The sequence below is a fragment of the Strix aluco genome, chromosome 2 (assembly GCF_031877795.1).
Source record: "Strix aluco isolate bStrAlu1 chromosome 2, bStrAlu1.hap1, whole genome shotgun sequence".
In the NCBI taxonomy this organism is placed as follows: Eukaryota; Metazoa; Chordata; class Aves; order Strigiformes; family Strigidae; genus Strix; species Strix aluco.
The window spans coordinates 51753651-51781225 of record NC_133932.1 but is presented as its reverse complement, the minus strand read 5'-3'; the positions used below and the strand labels follow the sequence as shown (position 1 = coordinate 51781225).

At 37.9% G+C, this 27575-nt stretch overlaps 1 protein-coding gene across 2 annotated transcripts in view; it reads right to left on the bottom strand.

Moving 5' to 3' along the window:
- Nucleotides 1-5911: 5911 nt before the first annotated feature.
- ADGRG2 (adhesion G protein-coupled receptor G2) overlaps nucleotides 5912-27575 on the bottom strand; it is a 49247-nt gene continuing 27583 nt past the window's right edge. For both annotated transcript variants that reach the window (XM_074814701.1, XM_074814703.1), the window contains 18 exons: nucleotides 27304-27343; nucleotides 27141-27175; nucleotides 25675-25757; nucleotides 24945-25005; nucleotides 23697-24451; nucleotides 22699-22897; nucleotides 22204-22360; nucleotides 19968-20117; nucleotides 19623-19745; nucleotides 18448-18493; nucleotides 18251-18354; nucleotides 17546-17670; nucleotides 16418-16686; nucleotides 15493-15592; nucleotides 14913-15187; nucleotides 12806-12907; nucleotides 11927-12079; nucleotides 5912-6668 (listed from right to left, as the gene is read on the bottom strand). In XM_074814701.1, coding sequence (XP_074670802.1) covers nucleotides 6484-6668; nucleotides 11927-12079; nucleotides 12806-12907; nucleotides 14913-15187; nucleotides 15493-15592; nucleotides 16418-16686; nucleotides 17546-17670; nucleotides 18251-18354; nucleotides 18448-18493; nucleotides 19623-19745; nucleotides 19968-20117; nucleotides 22204-22360; nucleotides 22699-22897; nucleotides 23697-24451; nucleotides 24945-25005; nucleotides 25675-25757; nucleotides 27141-27175; nucleotides 27304-27343 — 2962 coding nt within the window. In that variant the 3' untranslated portion in view covers nucleotides 5912-6483. The remainder of the gene's footprint in view (nucleotides 6669-11926; nucleotides 12080-12805; nucleotides 12908-14912; nucleotides 15188-15492; nucleotides 15593-16417; nucleotides 16687-17545; nucleotides 17671-18250; nucleotides 18355-18447; nucleotides 18494-19622; nucleotides 19746-19967; nucleotides 20118-22203; nucleotides 22361-22698; nucleotides 22898-23696; nucleotides 24452-24944; nucleotides 25006-25674; nucleotides 25758-27140; nucleotides 27176-27303; nucleotides 27344-27575) is intronic.

Genomic DNA, 27575 nt, shown 5'->3' with positions numbered 1-27575 from the left:
TTTGCAGTGCTTTACTTCACTGTGTAACTGACAGCCATGTTTGAGAAAAGTGTCTTAAAAGGTGACCTGTTGGCTCAGCGGTGGCTGCCAGGCAGCGTTTCTGTAGGTACCGCACAGCTGAAGGGACAGGGCACGGGGTCCATCAGCCAGAGCCCTGCAGCTGCAGTTGAGCGAAGGCTGCACAGCCCCAGAACATGGCGCAGTTCACTCTCCCCTGAACTCTGCACAAGCTTCCTGCTTCAGGGCACTACTTTGGACAGAGAAGCTTGCATACACTTAGGGAACAGGTTTGCTGAGCGAGCTGGTGCCAGCTGTACGCAACATGTTGCTGTTTAAAACCTCCTTTTGGATGTCCCTGAGTTAGCTTTGCAGCCACAAGCTGATGCACAGAATTTTACTTTGTGCTCTGGGAAGGGGTTGCAGCTTTCATCAAGCTCTGGGCTGCCATGGCTAAACTTGCTAGCAGTGCACAAGAGACCAAGTACCAAAAGGATACTACGACACCCAATGTGCAAACATTTTTTCAGCTAGTTTAATGATGACAGTTATTCACTGAGCTAAAATAATATGCTGCTGAGATGCAAAATTTTACTCCAGTATGTATGTGCTTTTAAGTGGCAAATTTGGGGAAGACTCCCCACCCCAGGAATATATCAAATAAAAGATTAAAAGAACCCTAACATATGTTAGTGTGCAAAAATAAAAACAAAGGAAGACTACAAACAGGTCGGTGACAGTGGAATATGCATTTTCATAGAGAACTTAATTACTGAAGCCACTCAGCTATGTGCTTTTGCTCATAGCATTCTTGTGGAAGAGCTTCAGCAGACTTCTGGGCAAGCATTGGCTGGACAGACTTATTTCAGGGTTTTCTCTGCTAAAAACCAGATCTGCTAGAACTATGAAAGGTAAAATATGTGGAAGACAATAGAAAAGGTCTCCCTAGCATTTTCTCCCAAGGGGTTATGTACTGCAGCTCGAAATCTGAAGAGTTGTAACACAGCCTGGTATAACACATATATCTAAAAGACAAAGTTTATATATTGTTGTACTTGCTGTAAATTTAATAGGGCTTTTTACAGTTGAAAACATAAATACAAGAACATTAAATAAATTCACAAGAAACAGTGCAAAGGCAATTAGCCAAATAATTAAAGCATTCACAGAAATACATTCCAGCTACTAGCATTCCAGTATGGTCTTTTATTAACATGCAGTTAAAACCTTGTGGATAAACACAACAATACTTTAAATTCTCACTTTAAAAGCATATTCAGAGTAGTCTTGGACACAGGTGACCAAAAGAACCCACACATTGCATACAGAACCACAAGAGGGTTTGAGTACTGAAGAGGTTCAATTGCTGAACTACAACAGAGCCCCAGATAGGAGGCATTTAACTGATGCTTTTTGTTGAGAAGAGTGTTTCCAGGGCTCCCTACCAAGTCCTCTGGGAAAGCAAAGCCCTGGCCCCGCTCCAGCGTGCATCTGCCTCAAAAAATCCTCTTTACAGGGTCTGGCACTCTGCAGTGTGGCACCAGTTGGTTCTAGCTCTTGCTCCAGGAGCATCCAACCTTTGTCCAAGAACACAGGAGAAACAAGTAATGGCCACAGCTGCACACCTGTGTGAGGAAGAAGATGCACAACCAGGGCTCAGGCTAATTTCTGTTCACGAAGAATCTTCATAAAGTTGTATGGGCTTCTGGCTGTTGTGCATGAAGAGCCAAAATCCAGCTTTTTCAGACAAATATCACAAAGGGAATGAAATTTTGCTTCAGGAATTACTGAGCTAGGGCCTCAGGATTTGGCTTGCCAACCAAGGGCCAAAGTACAAGCAGAAATACCCATCAGAATAGCTCAAGAGCTGCCCCTTAAAAAACAGCCACACAAAATTTCTTGGCTACTAAATATAGCAGCTAACATTTATTCTCTGCATTTTTTCTTCAAAAAATAACACTTCTCTACTTTTCTTTATCATTGCAAATGAGAAACGGCAGTGTGTTTAATCTCTAGAACCACCAGTCAAGATAAAATATTGACCCTGTGTTACAGAGGCTCTCAAATAGCCACCAAAACCAGCCACCAAAAATTTAAAAATGAATATTAACACAATTAACTAACTCTCCGTAAATGACAAGTTCGAATGTCTGTGAGAGGAGAACAGAACAACTTTCTAGGGTTTAACGACAACCCTAAACACATAACAAAGAACTCTACAGGGTTTAACTGGCAACCCCAAATGCTGAACAAAGCCCCACTCCCTAGGATTTATCAGCAACCCAAAACGCTTTATCACTCACCTGACAAGTGAGGACTCTCAACCTCGAGGACCTGCTCAGGGCAGCATCCCGATCCAACGCACCTCGAGGAGTTTCCTTGGGCAGCGTCCTGACCCAAGGGAAGAGTCCTCAACCACAGCGTGCTGCTCCAGGGGACGAGCTCCAAACGGCTCCCCCAGAGGACTCCATTTATACCCAGGCCGAATCTGACCTGTAGTCAATAGCGGCTCCCATTGGCCAAAGGCCCCAATTACTGCGAAGCCCTGAGAACAAAGGCGGTCAGGAGCTGCTGCACTTCAGCAGCCAAGAAGCTGTTTTCATTGGGCAGATGCACCTGCCACAATCCACCCCGTGACTGCAGTCATGATTCGGCTGGTTTCCTTGAAGTGGTGGTGCAGTCACCTCTTGCCTCCAAGGTTAAAAGGGAGTGCGGTCCTGGTGAGTCTCTATACTTGTTGTGGATTGTCATTCTTAGATGATTATACAATCAAATCTTAAAGAAAACCTCCAACCATACAATGTATTACAATCAAAATTGAAGGAATCTGATTAACCATTCTAACAAGGAAGATTCAAACATATCCAATTAACTAATTAATACTTAATATAGCAACAATTGCCTCAAGTCTCTTGCCACTTTCTTCATTTGTTGACCTAAAGTGACATCAACACAATAGCACCAAGTTCAACCACATTCTTCTGAATGCTGCTAATTTCACAGGATTCATTCGCCGCCGTGTTGTCGTCTAAGTGTTGATTGTCCATAGGGATCCCCGTCACCAAGCAGGATGTCGAAGTCATCTGTTCCTCCAAGATCCTAACAAAAAACCAGAACTAGGCCTCGGATCAGAACCCGGGCATCAAGTTAGAAATCAGGGATTATCCATTGGGCACTGATTCGGTGAGTTTTTCCACCTTTATCTAAGGCTTCCCAAGCATGTCAACAATGCCCGTTAGCCTGAGGATAGTATGGGGTGTGCAAACCCACTGTACTCCTTGTGTGCCCACTCCTGGACCACCCCGGCAGTAAAGTGGCTCCTGTTACCTGATTAAATTGATTTGGGTGTTTCCTTCTCTATCTGCCATGTGTGGCAATAATGATCTAACTGCACATAGCGCTTCCTCGCAGTTTCTCACTGCCTGACTCCCACAGGAGGCGGGGGGGGTTTCTAACCCCTTCTCCAGGCGTGGTTTTAGCGAGCTTTTGAGTCAGTGCATAGCAAGCAATTGTCGGCAAGTGCCGATATCCCCAGACAGGACATGCAAATGTAAATTGCCTGCCGTCCCACGTGGGAGCAAAGCCATCTCTGCTTCTGACAAAAGCACCACAAAGACCCCGTCTCGGAGCTGGTGAGTTGTTTGGTTTGCCGACTGGCCACACCAGAGAATTATAAGGGGAATGTGTACGCTTTATAATCTTTTTTCAGTATCATTAATCACCTCAAAAATACTCTGTTTGGCAGCAGTTGGCAATGGATATTGAGAGACACAGGTAACTTCTGTCCCCCAAACTCCAAAACTCCACACTCTGCCATCTGGTAAACACCACTGTTTACCTGCCAAAACATCAAATCCTAATATTTTTCCTTTGTTCTCGAGTTCTGCCCTCCAGCAACTGCAACAACTTCGAGATGTTACCAGTAGATTGCCCATGTAATATTGCTCAGGGTACCCCCAGTACCAATGCTTCCGCCAAAGACGATTCCTTCCTGAATCATAAAATTGACCAGACTTATCCTGGGGCGGTTTAAACTCTCTATGAGGAGGCTGCTCGGGGGGAAGTTTCCGACTGACTTGCCGAACCCTCCGGCTTCCATCTTCGCCCCCACCCAGGTCAGTCCAGCCCATTTCTCGCCCATAAGTAACCAGATCATGTAACACTTCTGCCCACGTTAACACGTGCACGCAAGGGGCAACTGGGATCCACCAGCGAGGCAAGCAGTATTCCGCACCGCCCCCTCTCATACATCGCCTGAATGCCAGTCGCCTTTTGTACTCTTTCTGCCAGCTCCGACAGTCCCTTCACCTTAATGGTAACAGGTTCCCCCCTCTCCTTCGGGTCCACACCCCCAGCCCAGTAAGCCACTCGAGATGTTATTGACTGGTTACCCACTGGTCCATCACTTAAAAACACTCAGGGACCCCAGAAACCTTCCGCCTCATCATCACTCAACAGAATTCGATCCCCCCCGTTAAAGAAACTCTCCACAAATACTCGGTTTCAGTTTCACGTGGCTCACGCAAATATTTAACCTGAAGGTCACTAAGCTCGGGTCCTGTCCAGGGGGTTGTACGGATGGTGGTTCGGGGGTTCCCACCTTGTGGACCTGTATGCCTTTCTGTTTTAATGAGAGGTCGCACGTGTTTTTCCTCCAATTCCTCTACTTCCTCCAAGCCACTTTCATCAGACTCTCCCCAAATATCTCCATCCCACTCCTCAAGATCTACACTTGTAATTAACTTACAAATCTGAGCAACACTAGGAGGCTTTTTTGCTTATGCCAGCATAATTTCAATTTTTTTTCCTAATAACGGCCTTCTCTCTCTTTCTCATAACAGTTCTGTCTTCAAACAATCCATTTCCAACCGTTCCTCTAAATTATCTTTCTCCACTATCACAAAATAATCCTGTGCCTGAATCAAGCAGGCACCTAAAATGGCACACATTTTTCCTTCACTTCCACTATTCCACCAACTTCCCCGGCTTTGTACGAACTTTCTCGCAACTTCCACCAGAACTTCTCCTTCGGCCACTGTACATCTGGGGGAGAAGGGACACAACTATAATTCTGTAATAACTCCTCTATCAACATCCTACTGACTACACCAATTTGTTACAGAGGCTCTCAAACAAACAACCAGCCACCAAAAATTAAAAAAATGTTATTAACACAATTAACTAACTCTCCATAAATGACAAGTTCGAATGTCTGTGAGAGGAGAACAGAACAACTTTCTAGGGTTTAACGGCAACCCAAAACAACCTGACAAGTGAGGACTCTCAACCTCGAGGACCTGCTCAGGGCAGCGTCCCAACCCAAGGCCCCTCAAGGAGTTTCCTTGGGCAGCGTCCTGACCCAAGGGAAGAGTCCTCAACCACAGCGTGCTGCTCCAGGGGACAATCTCCAAATGGCTCCCCTAGGGGACTCCATTTATACCCAGGCCGAATCTGACCTGTAGTCAATAGCGGCTCCCATTGGCCAAAGGCCCCAATTACCGCGAAGCCCTGAGAACAAAGGCAGCCAGGAGCTGCTGCACTTCAGCAGCCAAGAAGCTCTGTTTTCATTGGGCGGATGCACCTGCCACACCCTGCTGAAATCAATGGCAAAAGCTCCCACTGACTTACTGAAGCCACTAACATAACTTAGTTGTATTTAATAACCTACTGACTACTTTATCTATCGCTCCTTCATTCATGGCACTCTACTCTGATGATACCCAGTTTCTATCCCTCTGTGGTGTACTAAAAGATTGCTAAAGGTTCAAGACCAATAGTGTTGGTATTTACAGTTCTGTACCTAGTGAATGTATTTAAACCACTGTAAGTGATTTCATTTACTGAACAAATTGACTTTTTGTATCATTCTATGTTAGTTAATTATCTCAAAGAAAAATGCAACTTACAACAAAAGTTAAAACAAAATACCAATTATTTTTTCTATACATAGGAATATTTAAATTTATATTACAAGAAATAAATATAAAAGTATCATTAAGATGCTTAAAGGTTGGTATTTTTCTGTTTATGTACATCACTATAGAGTTTGCTACTACAACATACAAAAAGTTGAGGACAGTGTAGCTAACATTCTTAAAGATAACATCGTTTGTATGCACAAGCTGTAACTTCCTACATTTATACAATACTACCATGCATTACATACAGATAAACTTTGTTGTAACGAAAAAACTCTAAACAAAACTTTCCTTTAAATGTAAAAAACAACCTCAAAAAACCTCTAATGAAGAATCAAAATGGAAATGTGCCAGCTATAATTTGACATCCAAGATACCTTGTCAAAACAGTAGCTTCCTTTTTTTTTTTCTTTTTAATAATTGTTCTTGTCAATCCACTGCATGGCTGCCTTGAAGTTCCAGTACCATATATTAAATAAAATCAGTTCTTGGTCTGCTCACATTATGTAAAACTGTTAAAGTAAATCTCTACTTCACACTGTAAAACAATGTGCTGTTTAAAAAGATATCACATTTTCTCAATAAAAGTTAGGCTTCCCCTCTTTGAAGTCCTTCTGAGAGAGATATGGCTTTTTTGGCTGCTTGTATCTTCCTTTTCTTGAAATACAAGTTGTTTGCCCGAAAAGTCGTGGAGACACACATCACCATTCTGTACACTGAAAGAAACACCATTTTTCTCACTGGAATGATGACCTGTTGAAACAAAAAAGTGCATGTCCTCTCAGAAAGGTTCAGAATCAAGCCTCCCATACTTTTTCAGTCACTGCAGGGAGTTCATGCACTCTCGTTTTATCCCTGCAACAATTTCAAATGTGGGTTTTTCTGTACATATTCTGTATATATTTTTTTTCCTGTGTGAAATCAGTAAGAGGTTTGAGAGATGTTAATATATTTATGCACAACAGGACTCCGTATTTTAAGCAGTGAAGGTCACAGTTCTCAATGTAGACTTTGACTTGAAATAAATAACACTAGATAAGATGCAAAATACTTCTCATTCTAGTTTTGCTTTAACAAGTTAAGTTTAAAAGGTTTCTCAGGTTTGCCATGCATCTGAAACAAGAAAGTGTTTGAGAAAACAAGGACATATTTTTCTTTTGAAAGGCACTCAACTTGCAACATTTATTTCTGGAGGACAATCAGAATATGGCCCAGGTCCAGTCATGGGTCTAAGCCATATTTAGTCTGAGAATGTTACACATTTAGGTGAATCTACAATTAACATGTATAATACCACTGCTGGTTGAAACCTGTTAATGAAATGCTCCACAAATGCTCAGTTCACTGGACAGAATCTCCTACCTCTATGCATCACGTTCTAGATAATTTTGATGAGGATTACAATTTTTTTTATGGTACGTATTTGTGCAAGTGCTTCAGGTTGGATTTTTTTTTTTTCCCCTATGGCAAAGCAGGCAAGTTTAAAAGATCTGTCAGGATCCTGATATCAGTAGGAGTAAATTATAAGGAATACCACAATGGGGAAACCAAAACCAGAACTAGTATTTCTTTGGGGAGGGGATCATTCTGTCAAACACGGAGAAATGAGTTCACAAACACAGATGCAGAGCTGTCATTTATACCAGAAACAGAATTAATAAAAACCATAAAACATCCAGATTTGCTATTTGTGTTAATATTCACAACACTTCATATACAAACATCACCATGATTCAGTAGATTTCAGTAAATCTACTGAAAAAGACAGAACAGTGAAGGTAGAAACTGCTTGAGGTTTATGGTTTTAGGAGGAGGAAAAACACTGCTGAGAAACCTCTAGGCAGTGAAAGATGACTTCTATTCCAGTGATCAAAATCTGATCCTCTCTAGTATGCCTGGATTCAGTCCATCAAATACCTCAAATATCCTGGAGCAGAATTCTGCTTTGGCTCTGTCCTCCCTTCTTACTCTCTCACTACCACAAGCTTCTAAACCCGTTCAGAAGGGGCAGGGCCACATTACAGGATGCTCTTCAGATACTTCTTGTTGGGGTCACCAGAGGGAGAAGTATTCGGCGACATCCCTCCCCTGCACTTAATTCCTCCCCCAGAAAGGATTCTGCTGCTTGAGTGACTGGGCTGGACTGCTCTTCTCTATAACGCCTTGGCCAGGGCCCCCAAGCACACAGGTTTAGTATCAGTCTACCCAAACACCTCCTCTAGAAACATCCTTCACTTTAGGTGGACCACATATCTTTCAGCAGTTACCCTACTGTTTCAAGCAGATGTCAGCATATCAATTGCATCAAAGTCTCATTGGCAAACTTCTCTTTGGAATGAGAGACGGCATTTTTAAAATAAAACGTGAACATGTATTTCTATTTTATAAAGCTTACTACCAGTTTGAGAATGTAATGCATATAACTTAAACATCTCAGGATGGGAGTTTAAGGGAGTGTGTTTGTGGTGATGGCTGTCAAACAAAGATTACAAATTCCATGCCAAACTACTGAGCTGCCACTGGAGCCACAAAACGGAAGCAGTGGCCCAACAGATTCATCAAAACCTCCTAAATATAAAGCCTAATATTTAATTATTAATTGAAAAGGCCGTCAAATACTTAAAAACAGGCACAAATGTAAAAAGGGTAAGATGAGCAGAAGAGCTCTGTTAATCAATTCAGATCAGATAAAGACTGAAATGACACAAAATAACCATACTTGCTGACACTGTAACTGTGCCTATGCAGTTGTTTAATCCCCTGTCTCACTTAGAAGGAGTGTTCAAAATAGCTGTGCCCTAACATTAGGGCAGAATCTGGGAAAAATATAGACTATTCTGTGAAGAAATTCAGAAAGGTGGTTTCTGTTCCTCAGTAAGGAAATCTTCAGGTTCAGCCATGTGATATCTAATGGTAGTTTCCCAAACATGCAAACCTGTACAGAGCAAAACTGAAAACAAAGAAATACTAGTATGCCGTGAAAAGATGAAGTTACACAGTCCAGTAGGCAAGGAAAGCCACGGCCATATGGACACCGCAAACTTACCATGGCAAGTCATTCAATCCCGCAACTGGAATAGCATTTCAGTGGAATTAGTGAGGCCAAACCCATTAAGTGTTTACAGCCCAGTACATTTATGACATAGGTCTTAATTTCCAGAATGTTTTCTTTTTTGAAGCTCACTTTTTAAAATGAAGCACTGCAATGTTATTTCAAAGTTCTAGCTGTGAGATCAGGGAAATCAGGTACAGCAAATTAGAAGGTTCCATGTTCCTATCTAACACCAGCCAACTACCTTTCAGAGGCATTTGCCCAGCTTTTCTGAGATACAACTGCCCCGTGTTTGGAAGATTAAGTGTAATGAATTGTCTCAAAGTGCTTTGCTGGGAGGACCAACTTTATCCAGGCATAAGTTTAGCCTCTTCTTGTGGAAGTCTTAAAGACCCAGAAGAATTACTTAGTCAATCAAACTATGCAGACAAGGTATCATACAATGCTTTTGATATGAATGGAGGATGCGGTGCAGAGTTCACAGCATTGAAAACATACAATAAAAGACAAGAGGAGATGAGATGGGTCATCTGAGACATCTGTGTTTGTGAGTGTATAGGAACAAAGTTCTATCAAAGTTCTTTCAGCTGCTTTGTCTGAGAAGCTGTTGGCACAGGACATACAGACTCTCACACTGGAAAGACCTAATTATGTGAATAAACTAGGACAGAACTGGAACACTTCCCACAGAATTGGCATTGCTCAATGGTTTAGACCATCAATTTTGCATCTCATTCTAAAATACTACCCAAATCAACAAAAACGTGTTCCAGAAAGTCACAACAGGACCATTCACTCAGTTGCTACAACAAACAAGTTCAATAAAACATTTCTACTATCTTTCTTTCTGTTGAGAAAAGTAGCCAAAATGCTTTTGTAGCTGTGTACAAGCATGTCAAATGTTGCAGGGAGAGATGGCATCTTTCATCAGAGTAACTAACATAGCTGGAAAAAAAACCCTACAAGACATGCAGGCTTTTGTGTCTGAAAATTTCTCTCTCTTTGAAAGGTATTACTTCTACCTAAAAACATTGCCTTGCTGTTTAATAACAGTGACAGTTACTGGATTCTGGTTCTCAACTGACCCATTAGATACAAAGTATGTTAATTATTGCGGTGTGTGGTATACAAACAGTGAGGTTTTATAAAGGAATGACAGATTTTAAAAGCTCAGTTTGGAAAGCTGCTCAGGGCATGTCCAAATGCCATTTCCTGAAGTTTTGTGATTTCTTTACAATATGCAGTTAGTACATCCAAATGGACAGGAACTTATTAAGGGGGCAGCACATATGAATTCCATAGCTTTTACTCTGTACATCTAAGAGATTATCTGCTGAGATTATCCCATTGATTATCTGCTGTTTTCTGATGGCATATGCCAGGAAACGAGAACACCACAGCCTCTGTGAACATGTTCTACAACTTCATGCTAAACAATCTACCTGATGGCTTGACTTCTTAGCCTCAACTCTTGATCAATTGGGAAAAATATCTCAGACACACAGGAGTAATGTCCTATAAGTTTTACTCAACTTAGGCTTTTATACATTACAGATTTATAACTTTGAAAAATTTCTCTTTGAAAAATTGTCTTTACTGAGAGCTCAAACAAGCAGCATGTGTATCCAGCAAGTGTGAAAAACTAGATTATATCCACTGAAAAAAGATCATTTTTTAATAAGTACATTCAGTGGAGATTCATATCTACACTTCTCAATAGACAAATAAGCAACTGAAGTTTTCCAGGTGAGACTGACTGGAGTGCGATATGTGGGAGAGACATCGGCCTGTCAGCTCTGCGCAGCCTGAGAAGCAGCAGGGCTCTGATGAGAAACAGGCCTTTGATGAAAAACAGGCCTTGGAAGAAAGATAAGAAACTGCTGAGTTGTGCCAAGGTGGCAGGGAAAAACAAGGGACAGCTGCAACACTGAACTGTGAGAAGTTACCGCTGCGTGAACAGCGCGTGAACAAGAAGTTGATTGGTCTGCACAGCGCGTGTTAGAGCGGTCTTATGCTGATAGGAGAAAAGGTGGATAGCTGTCTAATTGCTGATTTGCTAATTATGAAGTAAGAGCTTTAACGAGAGCATATGTATGTACTATTGTAAGAATAAACGGTCCCTGCCCTTCAGAAAAAAAAAGAGAACACTCTGACTCATTATTTTGGCCACTACACTATATACACCTGCATTTCAACTTCCTAGGAACAGCGCAGAGAGTAGCAGCTCAGAGGACAGTACTCTGTTAGAACAGGAAGGACAGAAATTTTACTTCTGAAGAATTGTTTCCTGCAACAAAGATAGATTTCTGTTTGGCAGAAACATCCTTAAAAACCCCTCAGGGGAAATAAAGAGCTATAGAGAAAGTAGGTTTAATACTTACTCTGTAGCCAACGGTGAGGCAGCCCTCTCAGCAGTGCTCTCTTCACTGGGGTGATTTTATAAATTACAGTCTCCATTTTCTCTTACTTCTCTCATAAGCAACCTCCATGTTAGCATTGCATTAATGTTCTTCCTCATATTATCTCCTACATTATTTCCTTCATAATTTCAAGCTATATTATTATCCTATATTTCGTTCTTCTTCAGGAAATGTTTGCTTTAATAAGGTTTAAAATGTGAACTGTTTTAAAATACACTTGAAGTTTATTGTCATATATTCAGGTGACAAAAGTGTTAACAGCAGCTTCTGGTAATTGCTCTAATAATGAGTATTACCTACTATTTGATATATAAATCAAGAGTTCCCACCGAGTAGGAGAAATGGGTATTTTAAAACTTTATAGTTCCCTGAAACAGATGTATGGTATTTGTGAGGACATCCTGAAATACTCTGACCCTGTACTTATGAATAATATTTTGTCAGCACTTCACTTTACATTAGCATGAAAGAGCATGGCACTTCTGTTTTAAGACAAGAAAAAAAATAGCTTGAGAAATACTGTTTTCCATTATACATACCATTTCCATTCGTGTGCACTGAATAATCATTATTCATTAGCAATGTTGCAGAGTTAGTGGAGTTACTGTTTGATTGTAAGGAATTGGAAGAACTGGATACTCCTTGATTTACAGTCTGCTTCTTTAAACCATTTGTAGCAGTTCTACTCCAGTCTACAATAGATACGTTACAGAAAATAGCACAACTCATACAAGCAATATATATATTGTTAATAATGCAACTGAATTAAAATAAAAACAGGGCTTTGCCCACTTTCCTCACAGCCTTCTAGACAGAATTATATTCTCCTAAGAATTTCATGATTCTTGATGTTTAAAATTTTAAAAATCTAGTTCCCTTTTTCTCTTGTCCCCTTTTTAATACAAGCAGCCAACTGTCATAGTTTTACAACTGCAGACCAGATCAGAAAAGTAACTAAAGTACAGTTGATCCTCTAAAGTGTATAGAAAGTATATAGCTTGATGAGAAGTCAACTAATGAATAATAACATAAAATCATTTATAGTTTTTTTTTATTTAAACTATGCTTCATCTTGGTTTTGTGGAAGTCACTGGTAAAACTACAGTTGATGCAGAAGCTGGAACAAATCTTACAGTTTCTAACTGATCAAAAGTCTTCTGCAAACATGTCTTTTATACTGCAGTGGAAGAGATCAACTGCAGTTAACAGCTTAACGCAACAGCATGTAAGAACTGCATCAACTACCACCTTTAAAGAGTATAATATTGGAGGTTTATTACACCTTGGATAATAAATTAGAACTGCAACTGCAGCTTCATGATTTACTGAATTTTTTTTTTAAAGTATTAAAAAGTATGAGGAACTTAACACTGAGTATAAGTATTCAGAAGTAAAAAAAAAGAAATATTCATATTTACCAGAGTTTTCAGCCAGCCTGAATTTCCCACAACAGAGATATCTTCTCCACTGTTTACGGACATTCTCCTTTGTTACACAATAGAAGATAAAAATAAAGAACCCTGCAAAGCAATAATGTTAGAAAATGTTTCAAAATTGACTTTTACCACTTCTTAATGAACAATGTTTTGGTTTTCTTTAATTTCTTTTAAATTTATAATCAAAGATAATGACATCTTTCTTTGGTGAAAAAGTTTAAAACTCTGAACACTGAAGAGTACTTTTGCCTTACAGTGATGACAGGAATCAGACACACAAATGCTAGAGCAACAAATATAACCAAATCCACAAAGTACATAAAGTTTCCTTCTATCAAATAAGAGGGAGAAATTCTGTGGATCCTGAAATTTACTTAGCACTTTTGGAAAAGAATTCACAGCAATGTCACTGTCACTGTCAGGCTATGCAGCTGTTAGCACATGATGTGACAGTGTCCCATCTTTTATTAGCAGCTAACCTGTTACTACCAACTGTAACAGACCCAGTAACGCTACAAAGTTTTGAGCATTCATACAAAGAAAATAACTTGTATCTAAAATAATAGTAAATGGTAGCCCCTTTACCATAAATTCAAAGCCAAATATTTTCTAGAAGGGATGGGGCTCATCCCTGTCTCTTGCCAGTGCCACGTTACAGACTTACTGTCTGTTTCTCATTCACTTTTGACTGACACAGGGTGGGACCTAACTTTCCCTGCTTAAAAGTCCATCGTTATCATCCCCCTTTAAGGAAAAGCGACACTCAGCCTTTGCACAATTTTCCAGCTGCAATGTGTCCCTGAGAACAGACAGTGTTAGGTTTACAGTGAACAGAAAATAACATGAAGGAAAACTAAATGATCAGATCGGTGCAGACGCACATGTATGTTATGTTTACACTGCTTTTAAGGCCTCTTAAACATGTAAAATCCCACTAGAAGAGATCACTCACATCTTTCTTTGCTTAAGAATCTTTCTTAACTTGCCTTTTAGGATGAATTTTTGAATGTAACTAAGTGTTGCTCTACACAGATGGTTCTATACCATTTTCAATTACAGTTTTGAGACACTGGCATAAGCTTAATTAAAGTCAATGCCATTTATGCACCTTTATTACTTCTAATATCAAAATCTGCCCAGCACCTAACTTAAAACTGGGTAAAAGGGGAACTTAACCTCATGTAACAGATTACTCTGACCACACAGAATCTAGTCTTGTCTTAGCTCAACACAATCCCATGCAAGACCTGGGAAGATTGGGTTCAACCCCTCAAGTTACCAAAGAGTAAGGTACTCAAAAATCAACATAGCAAATAGGGGAGGGGGTACATACATTGACCAGCAGTTTTCATTGCTTTAGTCTCTCTGGGAAATCAGCCAGCCAGTCATCTAAAGTGCCATTTAATCAGAAGTTTGGTTCCAAACTTCAGTAGGACAATTTAGGTATACTTAGATAACTGTAGGCACCTACAGTACCTCCTATTTATATGAAAGCTGTTGCAGCCTCTGAAACTCTGCTTTTGTATATGTCCAGTAGCATCCTGGCCTTTGCAAAGCTGCATGCCTTCATACCTACCTCCTATATGGCCTTAAGTACTAATGGCCATACTTAAGACTTAGACCACTAACTTTTAGATGTTGCAGGCCTGCCTGTCTCAATGCACCTTTGTTGAATGTCACGCCTCAACCCTAAGCCTTAGGAGTAAGTGGAGAAATGACACAGTTTTCACTACATTAATTGCATTATTATGTGAACATTTACAGTAACTGAGTATTTACAATTGATCTGTGGACTAGAGAAATACAGTCACTTCCAGTGGTGTCTGGTTTGCAGACATTTTAAAAATTATAATATTTATAGATACAAATATACTATAGCTATAAATGGTAGCTAGCTTTCCTGTACCTTACTTTAACATAACTGTAACTTGAGATTACAGTAAAGCAGTATCACCTCTAATTTAATTAACATGTTAAAGCACGTATCAAAATTACATCTTTATTGCTGAATCAAGAAAATGCCATTTCCAAATGTTTTGTTCATTATGTTGCATGCCATAATGGGCTGTCACATGAAGGATAAACTTACCTTGCAAAGTGTTGAAAATGGTAAAGAGGTAAGTAAATACCTCGTTTACTGTGAAGAAAGCAAAGCCCCAAGTAATTCCCAACAAGAATGTGAGGCCAGCAACACTCCTAAGGTCTTGAATACTGGTTTTTCTTTGAGCACCAAGTTGTTTCTTCTTTTTGATACGACAGAGCTGGATCAGCACAACAATGAACATGCTGATATTGATCAAGAATATCAGGCAAAAGTATCCCACAGCAGTAATATAGAAGACAATTCTATTTTTAATCCAGCAGCTAGAATGCAAGAACAGTCTGTCAACCATTATCAGAAACAGAAATTAAGTAAAATAAACATGAGATAAAGGTGTAGTTTGTTGCACATGCAAACCATTTTGCCTCTTTAGTAAGAAGTATTTTTTTGGCCAAAGGGTAAGAGGTTTCATATAGGCAATAACCACAAAACACATTACATACTGTAGAGCTATACCATTTCAAAGCTCTCCCATTGTCTCCTTCCCCACCTCTACTTTTAAAGAAAGTAATTTTGTAGGACCTCCCTCCCACCCATCCCCCCAAAAAAGCACCTCCGTTTAACTCACAATTCATCGGGTCTGTTCACTGAAACCTTTCCAGTGGTTATAAGTCCATAATTATCTGGTGATACTGCCAACACAATGGACACAATTACTGCTGGTAACCCTAAAAGATTATGAGCAAACACATAAGTGAAAATCATGACAAAGACAGTATTATGAGGACTTGAAATTATATTTTTCTGTGAAATCTACAACTTGTTTCTGAAATTTGTCTGTTGAATTCTGTTGACTACTAGTTGAAAGAATCCAAAAACTGGAGCATGCAAACTGCTCAGGAGTGTAACTTGCAAAGAAACAAGAGTTCTTCTCCACCACTAGCTCCAAATCTTTCTGAATAAGGCAACAAATACCATCACTCATGAAACTGATTTAAAACATCAAATACTGGATACCTGATTTTCTTTCTTACATCTGTTTTAAGAAAACAATTCTATTGATTTTAGTGCCTTCACTCATGTTTACTCAAGTGGCCAGAGAGAGTAACCAGGTCCAGAATTTCTTCATCCTTTATTCAGTTAGATCTGTTTTGCTGCTTTTGTTAGCAACAGTGCTATATATGGAATATATATACTGATTGGCATTTATTTTCAAAACACAACTGACACCATCCATCTGGTAAATGGAAATGGAAGTATGCACATTCAAAATTGGTTCTATTGTACTTGCATGAGGAAAATTCATTATCAATTTGCATTGCAGCAACCTCAGTTCTGCAGTTAGCAGGGAGTTCCCTACCTCAGAAAGGTGGAATATATAGGATCAGGTTTACTGATAATAAATACCTCATCACTTCAAGGTCATAACATTTAATGCTGCTTCAATTTCATTTCTGAACTGTGTAACATTCACTGAAATACCTGATAAAAGGATTTATGGATTTATCTATTTAGCATCCAAAAGGAAAAAAAAACCAATAAAAAATACATACCCCATCCAACAATGCAAAATTTAAGAATGTATTTCCGTACATAGGTATTAAAGACTTTCACAAGAGCCAGATACATGTGGAAAGCTTCTAGGCCCATCCAGGTGAAGGAAACCAAGAGGAAATAGTGAAGAAATACTGCAACTGCAATGCACAGGCCTCGTGTATCATACAGTGCAATCCATGAATCAAGGAGGAAAACTAAGTTGAGTAGAAGTAATGCAGCACACAGCTGAATAAGAATTTTGGAGGGGTAGTCTCTCCGGATTTTCCTAAAAAAAGCAAATTAGTGAGATGACATCAATTGTCCATGGATCCCTGGCTTACTTCCTCTCTTGTAGTCCTTAGTGCACAAATGCCAAGAAAAAAAATATTTATGTTTTTATTCCTATATAACAATTCATATATTGCATTTATACATGGAAAGAGTAATTTACAAAAGATTTCCAAATTAACAGTCTGTATGAATAAAGTTTGTTGTAATAAGCTTACATAAATACAAACAATAACTCGGATTCTTAGCGTTTAGTACCACGATTACTTTTTTTAACATTGTATGTTGGACTTCTCCTTGTTACAGTACTTCCAAAACCAAAATGTGACTTGTTCTTTATTGATAAGCTAGATTAGGCTTTTGACTGGGCATCTAAAGCCTCAACAGAGGCAAGTTAAGTCCTTGACAGGGTAACGAGAGAATAAACATGTGTTGAATAACTTCAAGGAGGATTTCCAAAACACAGTATGGAGGATTCAATAGTTAAGGCTCAAACGTAAGAAAACATTCCGACAAACAACAAAGAATACAAATGCAGTTAAAAATGCTATCATTCTGCACTGTTCTATATATGTTGTATCTTCAACACATTCCTTCACACTTCTATATGATACTCCATTACAAAATATTTAAGAGTGCTACTTCTTCATTTCTTACTGCATACAGTCTTATGATTAATTCACTTGTCCACAAGATTAACATTCCTGAAGACTGAATCAACACTTCCTGGTAAACTGGACAAATTTGTGAATTATTAATGGAGACAGAATGCATAACTATTGGATAGGACTTTGCAGTGAAGACTACAAGCAGTCATAACTGAACAATAATGGGAGCTTAGTTGAACAGGTACTTACCCAAAGGCTATGTAGGTCACAAGAGTAATAGAAAGAAAAATTGCAGACAGGCCACAGCCTATATAGGATATAAAAGTCAGTACCAATTCTTGTGTGGGATTCAAAGGAGTATTTCCATACAAGTTCTAAAATGGAAACAGAAGTTAATTTGAGAGGCATGTTTATTAAATGGAAAAAGATCAAAAAACCTCAAAACGCACCTTCCCCTCTGCAATTAAAAAAAAAAAAAAAAAAAATAACAGGTCTTTTCATCATGGATCTTATAAAAGGTTATCTGAAGAACAGAAAAGCCAGTCTAGTCCTGTGAGGAGCAGGGAGTTGGACTCAATGACCCTTACTGGGTCCCTTCCAACTTGAGATATTCTGATTCTATGATTCTAATTGAAATCCCATTTGATTAAAAACCCATTTTAAATTTGATTTATCCTAATTTTTATTTCCTACAATATAAATAACTGCCTAAATGTAAAAGCTGCAGTTAATAAGCACTTAAGGAATTTTTTACTCCAATGGAACTCATGGCCCCCCATTCAACAAGCAGCTTAAGCATGTGACTAATTGTATAGCTATGTGTACTAACACTGAAGTGAATAGAACCTGAGTAGTATTTCATAGGTGGTACTGAATACTCATTTGCTTAAGATAACACATGCTTAAATGTGTTCTTGAATCAGGGTAAGATTGCATAATTTTTTTAATAATTACCATCAAAACTGCAAAGCTTGTGAGATGGTTGCATGAACAGACTGTTTCATTTACTCTACTTTCTTTAACTATGCAACCTTCATATGACCAGCCTCCATGTCCACCTGTTAAAGAGAACAGCTTTGTTACTCATAAAAGCATTTATTTGTATTAACATGAGTTAATATAGCTAAAACAGCATGATATCTTGTACTTACCATTTTTACTGAAGTCCCAAAAAACACATCTAACTGTTGAATTATCCTGTTTAGGAGGTAAAAAAAAAAACATTTTACTAAACTATGAGTTTATGATCAAGCAATTTATGAATTATCTACAAAATGCAGGCAAGAATAAATACTGTATACAGCAAATATACCTGTTTTACATGAATGCAAAATGAATTTAGGTGCATAGAATGGATTAATATTGCAATATGCAAGTGAAAATACGATGAAAAAATTTGAAGTCACCATACAGGAGCTAGCTCTCATGCTTATGGTAAGATTCTGTTCCTGGTAGAACACTATGAATGCTCTTTCATTGTCTTCCTACACTATACAAATTCTTGGGATTCCTCATCCTTCCTGATTTTGTATCAAGAACATGACCACACAGAAAAGGAAAAACTTTTTCATTTGCAAACATTTGATCACTTTATATTACCATGATGTTAAACGTTTACATATAGATTTCTCCCACACACATGAAAATCCTAAAAATAGTAGCAGCAATACACTATACTGCCATGAATACTAATACTTCTACAGTTGTATCTCAAAACTCAGTATTATATCAATTCAAGTAAAGACAACACTAAGCCAGCTCTTGAAAAAAGCTTCAGGTACATTAGTGGAATGCCTACATTTTTCAGTTTATAATATTTTAGTATTTTAAACTCTTTTAAGAGATGGGACAGAAGATTTTAATCCTTGATTCTCATTTAGGAAAGAGATGCTGTATATGAGCCCTAATACTTCCAGATGAGACAATCCCGCATTCCAGTTAAAGGAACAACATTCCCCCTAAAAAAAATAAATAAATATTGCTTTCTGCCATGCAGCATCTACAAATGTCATGATTGCAGCATCTCCGTAGCAACCCCCACTATCATGCTTTCATCTAAGAGTTTTTATACTTTGAAGTATAAAATGGAAGGGTAGGTAGGAAAGATAAAAACTGGATGGATAAGTGATAGAGCAAAATTACCTGCAACCATCTGAGAACAAAAATTGATACCAGTGATAAATAAGCAAAGATGATTGATTTTGAAAGTCCAGATGGAGATGAAACGTCCACACTAGTAAAGCGGAACCAACTGATCTGTATTCTTAGTACAGTATTTCTTCCACGGCAACTCTGTACTTTAAGTCTGCCAAAAGGTAAATCATACCTGATTAGGTTTGATATTCTGTAAAGTGACAGTAACATTTGCCTTTAAGTTGCGAATTGTGAGGTTAGCAACACTTGATGATATAACATTGCTGACTAAAGATGCATTCTTCAAGGACAGATCCTGGAATGACAAAAAAGAATCAGATTTTAAAATCTTAAAGGAAACAATAGTAGAGTACAGCACCCACAAGCTCAGTTATTATGCAGAGTGAGCACTGGACAAAAAAAAAAATTACTTTTTAAACCAGGAAGTTTTGAAATGTGTTTTCTGGGAAAAAAGTCCATTTATATTTTATTTTGCTCTAGGTTTAAAACCCTTATGAACAGAGGATCAAAAAGATACCTGGAACACAGTGGTCTTTTTAAAGAAGTTGAATATAATTCTAGAAGCCAAGTCCAACTCTTCAGGGGGTAAATTTGTCAGCAATGATGAAGGAAGTGTAATTGATCCAAGATTATTTAAATCATTAATTGCATTAATGCCTAGAGAGATCTGAAAAATAAATGCAAGGATTATGCTTCATTTCAGTTACAAAAAAATGAAATTACGACTTATTTTCAGTTTAGAACTTCAAAATACATCTCTCTCTAATCACTGTCAGGAACTCACTGCTGCTCTCTCATTCCTCTCCTGCTCAATGAATAAATAGCATCTGCAGGCCTGAAAAGGATACAACTCATTTCAGGTCTGCCTGCCATTGAAAATACTCTGGCTTTACCCATTTGCTTACAGGGACAGAACACATCACTGTGGTGGATAATATTGATTTGAAAAAGTTGAAGAGCAACAACCTACGTAGGTCTATGTAACTGTAGGGAGATTAACATTTCACAGCACGGAAGCCTGCAAAAGCAAAGAATTTTTATACCCATATGAAGTATGTCAGAATTCAGAAAAACTGTAAATAGCCATTATTTGTCAATCAGTTTTTAAGTAGAGTAGTTAAGCAGAATCTAAGAACATAAACCCAAACTTTATGATCATCTGGCAAAAATGACAAACATAAACTGTGTAGGCTACAGTTCAGATATCTCAAGAGCTTAGTGATCTAACATTATGAATAAAAAGATCTGAACTTTCACTCAGTTTTCTGTGCTACGCGTACAGAACAGAGAGCTTTGTTTAGTACAAAATCTCCAACATTTTCTTGTTGCACATTAGTCACTTTACATACAAATATCATAATTTCAGAGTTCCTGAGAGATGTGAAACATCAGAAGAACTGAAGAAAGAAATTATCTGTGTATTCAAAGAATGGCTGTGATAGGAATAATAGTGTGAGCTCCCCACAGTGCCCTAACAATATGGCTTAACACTTCTGTTTAGACCAGTGGTCTCCAAACTTTTTTGATCATACACCCCCCAGAAGTTTTTGACCATGCACCCCAAAATATATGTTTATAAGGTACATGCATGTACTACTCTACTAATATATTATGCATGTTATAAAACGTAGACATAAATAGAAATTTAAAAAGGATAAGATAAAGATTAAACATTATTTTTCAAAAAATATATTTTTTATTTATTAGTCATATAAAAAATATTTTCTTCCCGCACCCCAATGGACTGTCATGTGCACATGCTGGGGTACTCACACCCCACTTTGAAGATCACTGGTTTAGACAGCCAGCAAAGAAATCCCGAATCAATTCCACAAAAGCATTCCTGTTGCTCTGGTTTGAACTAGGTGATACTTGTTTAAAATTCTCTGTATTTCATTGCCAGTGCCATGAGATTTCCAGAAAATCATTACTTAACAAAGATCTGTTTTTCAGCACTACCACCTCCTAGTCACCTCACATTCGTGCACCACATATTGCTGAGAAAATAGAAAAGAACTCAAATGTTAACATTTCATATAATTTTCAGTATTGCAGAACAGTTCCAGTACTACTTACAGCTCACACTACATTAACCTATTTCCTTCTCTGAGAGGAGACAATGTGCCAAAATTTATCCAGAACTTTCCATCTCTCCTTGTTTAAGCCTCCAAGGCTGGTAATGTCCAAATTATTGTTTCCTCAATGAGGAGGGAGGTTTTGAGTGAGACAAAGAGGATCCAAACTTTTTAAGCACTTCTTTCTTGGCGAGACCAAATAGTCATGAGTGACAAATGTATGAATGTCATTATCCAAGCAACATAATAGTTCTTTCCTGGAACCCTCTGCAATTAATCTCCTTCTAACAGATTAAGCCATCTGGCAACACTCATTGACAAATTTCAGCACTGTCAGAGTGGGTGATTAAGTGACTCATGATTCAGGGGTTTTGAGGCAAAGTTATTCTGCCAAGCACTCTGTTCATTCCAGTGTTCTGGCTGTACCCTCTCTAACGGCTTATTAGTCAAATGCCAGTTTCTGCTAAGTCTGCCGCTTATTTGAACAACAGGAAATGAAAGGAAAAACTATGGAGGGCTTCAAAAACACATTTTTTTTTCTCTGAGACTAACATGAACAAAAGATCCTGAAATTGTGACAAACACAACAAACTCATGTTACATATAAATATAAAAACATAAATACTTAAAAATAAATGTTTGAGAATTTGCAAGTATTTAGAATTATCAGTGTTTAACCTGGAGATCAGCTGAGTCCTGGACAGCAAAAGACATTTGGTTGGAGCGGATGCTATTGGTTTTGACAACTGCCAGAGCCAAAGAAGGGGAGGCAAAATCAGCCGTTGTTGCTGAAAAGTTCAGTTTTAAGCCAATATAATCCACCAGTTTTATAATTCTGTTAAGAAAAAGAGATACTTAGTATTACCAAACACATACACCCCAAATTCTCAGGCAAGTTGTGGTTATGGAGCAGCAATACAAGCATAGTGTAAAATACAGCTGACTCTGCTCACTTACTGTGCTGTCAACACAAAATATACACCGTTTTCCATGGCATTATATTATAGTAGAGCTGGTAACACTAGAATGATACTTCTTCCATTTTGTGTAAGTACATTAAAGAACAAGAAAGATTCTTTTGGATTATGATTGTGAAAAACTGAAACTTGCTGAAGCCAATTCATCAAGGCAGTCAAAAGAACACACGTTTAATCTACTGCTACAATGACCTACCTGTTAGAAATTCGGGGTGGTAATGGTTGAGAAGCACTCAGGACTTTGCTAACCTCACTGATCATCCTTTCTACATCGTTTGGCTCTACTTTTCCAGCCGCTAAATCATTTTCTATTTTGGACACAATTTGCTCAGCTGTGGTGATACTAATGGTGGTATATACAGAAGTTGTGTATGTGGTAGCTGATAGTATCTTTCCTGTGACAAAAAAAAAGTTGTGCAGTTATTTAAACATCATGTTCAAGAAATGAAGTAAGCTTTGAGAAGCAGAAAAATTAAGCAGTTCTCATAACCAACAAACCTTATCATAATTTGTAAGGTCTCTCAACATGTTATGTGAGACAGAATCTCTTTTTCTCCCTATCGGCTGCTTTGCAGATAGCAATTCTTTAAATCACATGAGAACATAAAGCAAGGTTTCAAGCTGCCAGCATTAATTCCACTTTTTATTGATTACAGAGTTCCTCACATCAAACTATTAGTGATGTTAAATAATCTATTACTTTGGATTTTTAGCCACTGGATGCCTGAAAGTAGAATAAAATCAAGATAAGATAAGCAATTTGAAAAGAAGCTTGTAAAGATGTGTATAATCTTCATAGGAAAATACACAGCCACTAAAACTATTCCCAATCAATAACAATATTTTAAAGAAGATCTAACATTGATTTGCAATATTTTAAATACTAACATAGTAAAAAAAAATAGCTACCTGGCTCTGTGACTTATTTTTTTCTGCCAAAGGTACCTGTTGGGAACTTGGCAGAGTACCTATCTATCACAGTTACCAACCAGTTTGTAGGGTGAGGTATCACTCATCATGGCCAAAGGCATGAGAACATATTTTAAAATAAGTATACACCTCATGAGAGTTGTCTCAGGTTTTTCACAGTAACTGGAAGGTCACATCTAGATATATAATGTTGTTTAATAAAGTTTAAAAGCAAATTCAGTATATTCCATTAAAAAAAATCATCATTTTATTTGTCATATTTACCTGTGCTCCCCTTAGGCAGGCTACCATGGCCATCAGTAGTAGAATGAGGATGAGAAGCTGAGACAGAATGGTTGACAGGAGTAACAGTAGGGGTCAAAGTTATTGTGAAAGGAGTAAGGGGAAGAATAGGTGCTGTAGTAACATTTTTGATACCAGAAACAGGTTGGGTTGAATCTGTAGCAGGATGAATTTGTGCAACAGATTTGGTGGTAGTCTCAAAGCGGGGAATTGCTGTTGCAGGTTTGGGGGGAAGCTTAGAAGAGGAAACTGCAGAATGTTTAGTGAAACCTACAGAAGAAGAAATTATTCTAACGGGCTTGCTAAGATATGCAGCATCAGCTTTAACTGAGAAAAAAGCATTAGTGACAGATTTTGTTGCAGGCATGGAAATAGTGACAGATTTATTAGAAGCTATGGAAGGAAAAGTTGGCATGGTAGGTTGAGCAAGAGACTCAGAAGAGGAAAATGTAGTGGTAACACTGGTGGAAGTTTCAGAAGTTTCAGAAGTTTCAGAAGAAGTTTCAGTAGTAGATGTGGTGAAAGTTTCAGAGAGAGGATTTGTAGTGGGAGATGTGGAGAGAGTTTCAGAAAAAGTAATTTCTGTGAATGGTGGGATCAGTGGTCTAATTGTGGGGCTTTGTTTGGTAGAAAGCTTAGTGGGGGAAATAAAAGTATTAGACTGGGGGAAAGTCTTTTTAGGGAGAGGAGAACGAGGGAAAGGAACCCATACAGAATGAGGTGGCACTTGTATATTACTGCAAAAAAAAAAAAAAGGCATAGAAATGCATGTTAAATTTAACATTGTTTATATTTTTAAAGAAAACAAGTTACAGCATTGGAATATATATGAATGATATGGACATACTACTAATAATGTGTATTTTAAAATCAATCAGATTGGATGTTTCACGCTCCAGTAACAAATATGAATTCCATAACATTTTGAGGGTTCTTACATTCTATTTTGCTGTAGTTGTTAACTAGCAAGTCCATAGATACTACTACTGCTTTTGCTGCCTATTCTGGAGGTGACCTGATGCTGAACACAAAAGCTATCTGCCTCAGGGGAAAAAAAAAAAATAAAGGAAAGAGAAGAGAAGGGAGGGTAGGGGAAGAGGGAGGAATGGGGAGGAAGCTGTATAGGAAAATGACTGTCAGGTTGTTCTTGTGAAGTCCTTCCTGGCTATTACACTGCAATATGGAAGTTGACTCTATTAATGCATTAGGAAATTTAGTATTTATACTTACTACATTTGTAATTCTTCAGCAGTCAAGAAACAATACTTCAGTGATGAACAGCAGCACCTGTCTGAGATGACAAAGAAGCATTAACCTATTTTATCCTGAAGCACAAAAATTGCTAATACCGTTAGGTAGGATATTCAAATAGGCATGTTTTATGTTTTTTAAACAATAGTGTTTATTGCATAATGGAGTTTTTTTCTGAAATGACATTTGCAAAACAGATCTTGACCACTCAGAATACTGCAATACCCCTAGATTTTTGCTCAACACCTAACAAGTACAGATTTCTCTTTTTGTTATTGTAAACAAACCAAAATGCAAAGCTACACCTTTTGAAACAAAGAGACAAATGGTATGAGTCACCACTCCATACTATCACAATATCACTAAGAAAGCTTGTCTACTTTATAAGCCTTTCAATTCAGATCGCCCTTTCAGTAACACATTTATGTTCTCAAGTAATTTTACACCTAATCCTTTCAAGGTCTGCTTTATTAATGTAGTCAGCAATTCTATACCAAAGTTTTTTTAAACATATTTCTATCTTCCCCCTCCCCACCCAAAAATCATAAGGCTGCATTTTTGATGTATTTATATTGTTCAACAGAAAAATATTTGTATCTAAAAATAAGTAACAGTCTTTTCTTTTAGCTACTTGGAGGTCACATGTAAAGTTATGAAATTTAATCTGAAAGGGTAACTGTGATGAGACTGTGTATAAAGCATAACTTACCAAGTTGGCTTATTTTTGCTTTGTCTGTTAAACTGCTTATATTCTCTCTCTCAGCCAGCTTCACTATGAAATTGCAGTGTATACTATAATGAGAAGAAAAAGCTTTAGACTCAAGAAACAGATCTGCCTCATCTTTACAATGCATGAAATTGACATCAAATACTAAGTGAAAGCACATTTTTCCTAGGGTCTTTCAGATTTGGGGATATTTTTAATGCACATAAAACATTAAAGCCAGGCTAAATAGAAGAGTAATACATCAGTTTATGGCAGCTTATTTCCTCTTCTCTCTACAGACACTGCTGATTCTTAAATGGAGTCTTCCCTAATTAATGTTAGCTATTAAAGAGTTGATAATAATTTTGTAAAGATAATAACACAATCTCCACTGTTACTGTAAAGAAACTCCAAAAAGGAACTAGTAAGTGTCCTAAGTGGCTATGTCAGTGTTTATGAAATCTCCATCACCTGGGGAAATCTAGTGTTCTCTCTGTTGACTCCAGAGAGAACTTAAATGACCCACATAAGCATGTAACTACACATTTACAATTACGGTTCCATGACTTGAAACCCTGCCTAAACTAGCAAACCTACAGTAAGAATTCTTCACATTCAGCAAACTCAAACACACAGGTGAATGAAAAGGCAACACATCAAAGATGAAGTGAAGCTTCTTTCCAGCTAACGAAAATGAAAAGAGTACCCTAACTACTGCCAGTATATGACATGAAGCTGTGATCTGACTTTGTCTATTACTATTTGAGCATTTTGGACTTTTCTTTTATCCTAACCCAGGAAGTTAAACCCCAAATTCAAGTATCTGGGGAAAGGAAGTTTCACTTTTTGTTTTAGAATACAATGTTTCCAAGCTGATCATTTTAAAGGACCAGCAATTTAGTGGTGAGCAGCAATTAAATTGACAGACATTATCTACATTTCAGAGTTTCCAGGATCACCTCTGTGGAGCAGCCTTGCCATTCTGATACCCCATGGCTTCCAAACTCTGAACTGGTTACTTTCTCAGGCTTCCCCTACCATGAGGATGGCTGGTTTCCCAAGCCAAAGAACAGCAACTTGGGATGTCTGAAGCAATTCCCTCATAAAGATTGCATTGTATTCATAAGCTCTGGAAGTTTGGTGGTCCCAAATCCCATAGCCATAGTGGTTAAATTGTTACGTGACTCAATTAATATAAAGATGCAGAACAATATGGCAGGCAAGCCTGTGCTTCACCAGAAAATTAATGAAAAGCAATACAGTTTGCTTAAAAAAAAAAAAAATCACTAATACTAGGAGAATAATGGGATCAGAATTGCTTTGTCAGCCTGCGTATATTTCTCCAGCCTGTTTCTCAAACTTAACTTCTTAGAACTTTTCTTCTGTTACATAGCCATTCATACTTGATATATCACAAGATAATATATGAGCTTTTAAATATATAAGCATTTAAAAAATTAACAACAAACCTCTGGTTTTCTGCACTGCATTCCATAACAGAGGACTGTAATGACAAGTGAAGATAGAAAAAAATTGTTTTGTCAGGAGGAAACAGGACTCATATTTAGATAACGACATTATCAGAAGTTGGAAAAAAGTTTTCCAAATAGTAACAACAATTAGTAATCTTACCTCACTTACTGCTTGCAAGGTTTTGTTGAACTCTGAAATTCTTTAAAATAAAAAATTACCATTATGGAAGATTTCTAGTTATGTTTCTAAAGATAATTACAATAATATAATGAAAAGAACAATTACTGAGAAAAAAAATTTTCCAGTTGATCAGTGATTTTTTAAAATCATGCCCGTTCTGATATTGTAAAACCACTTTTCAAAGGATTAAACATTTTAAAAGTTGCCTTTTATTAGGCAATCTATCATCATCTGCCTTTTATTAGGCACCT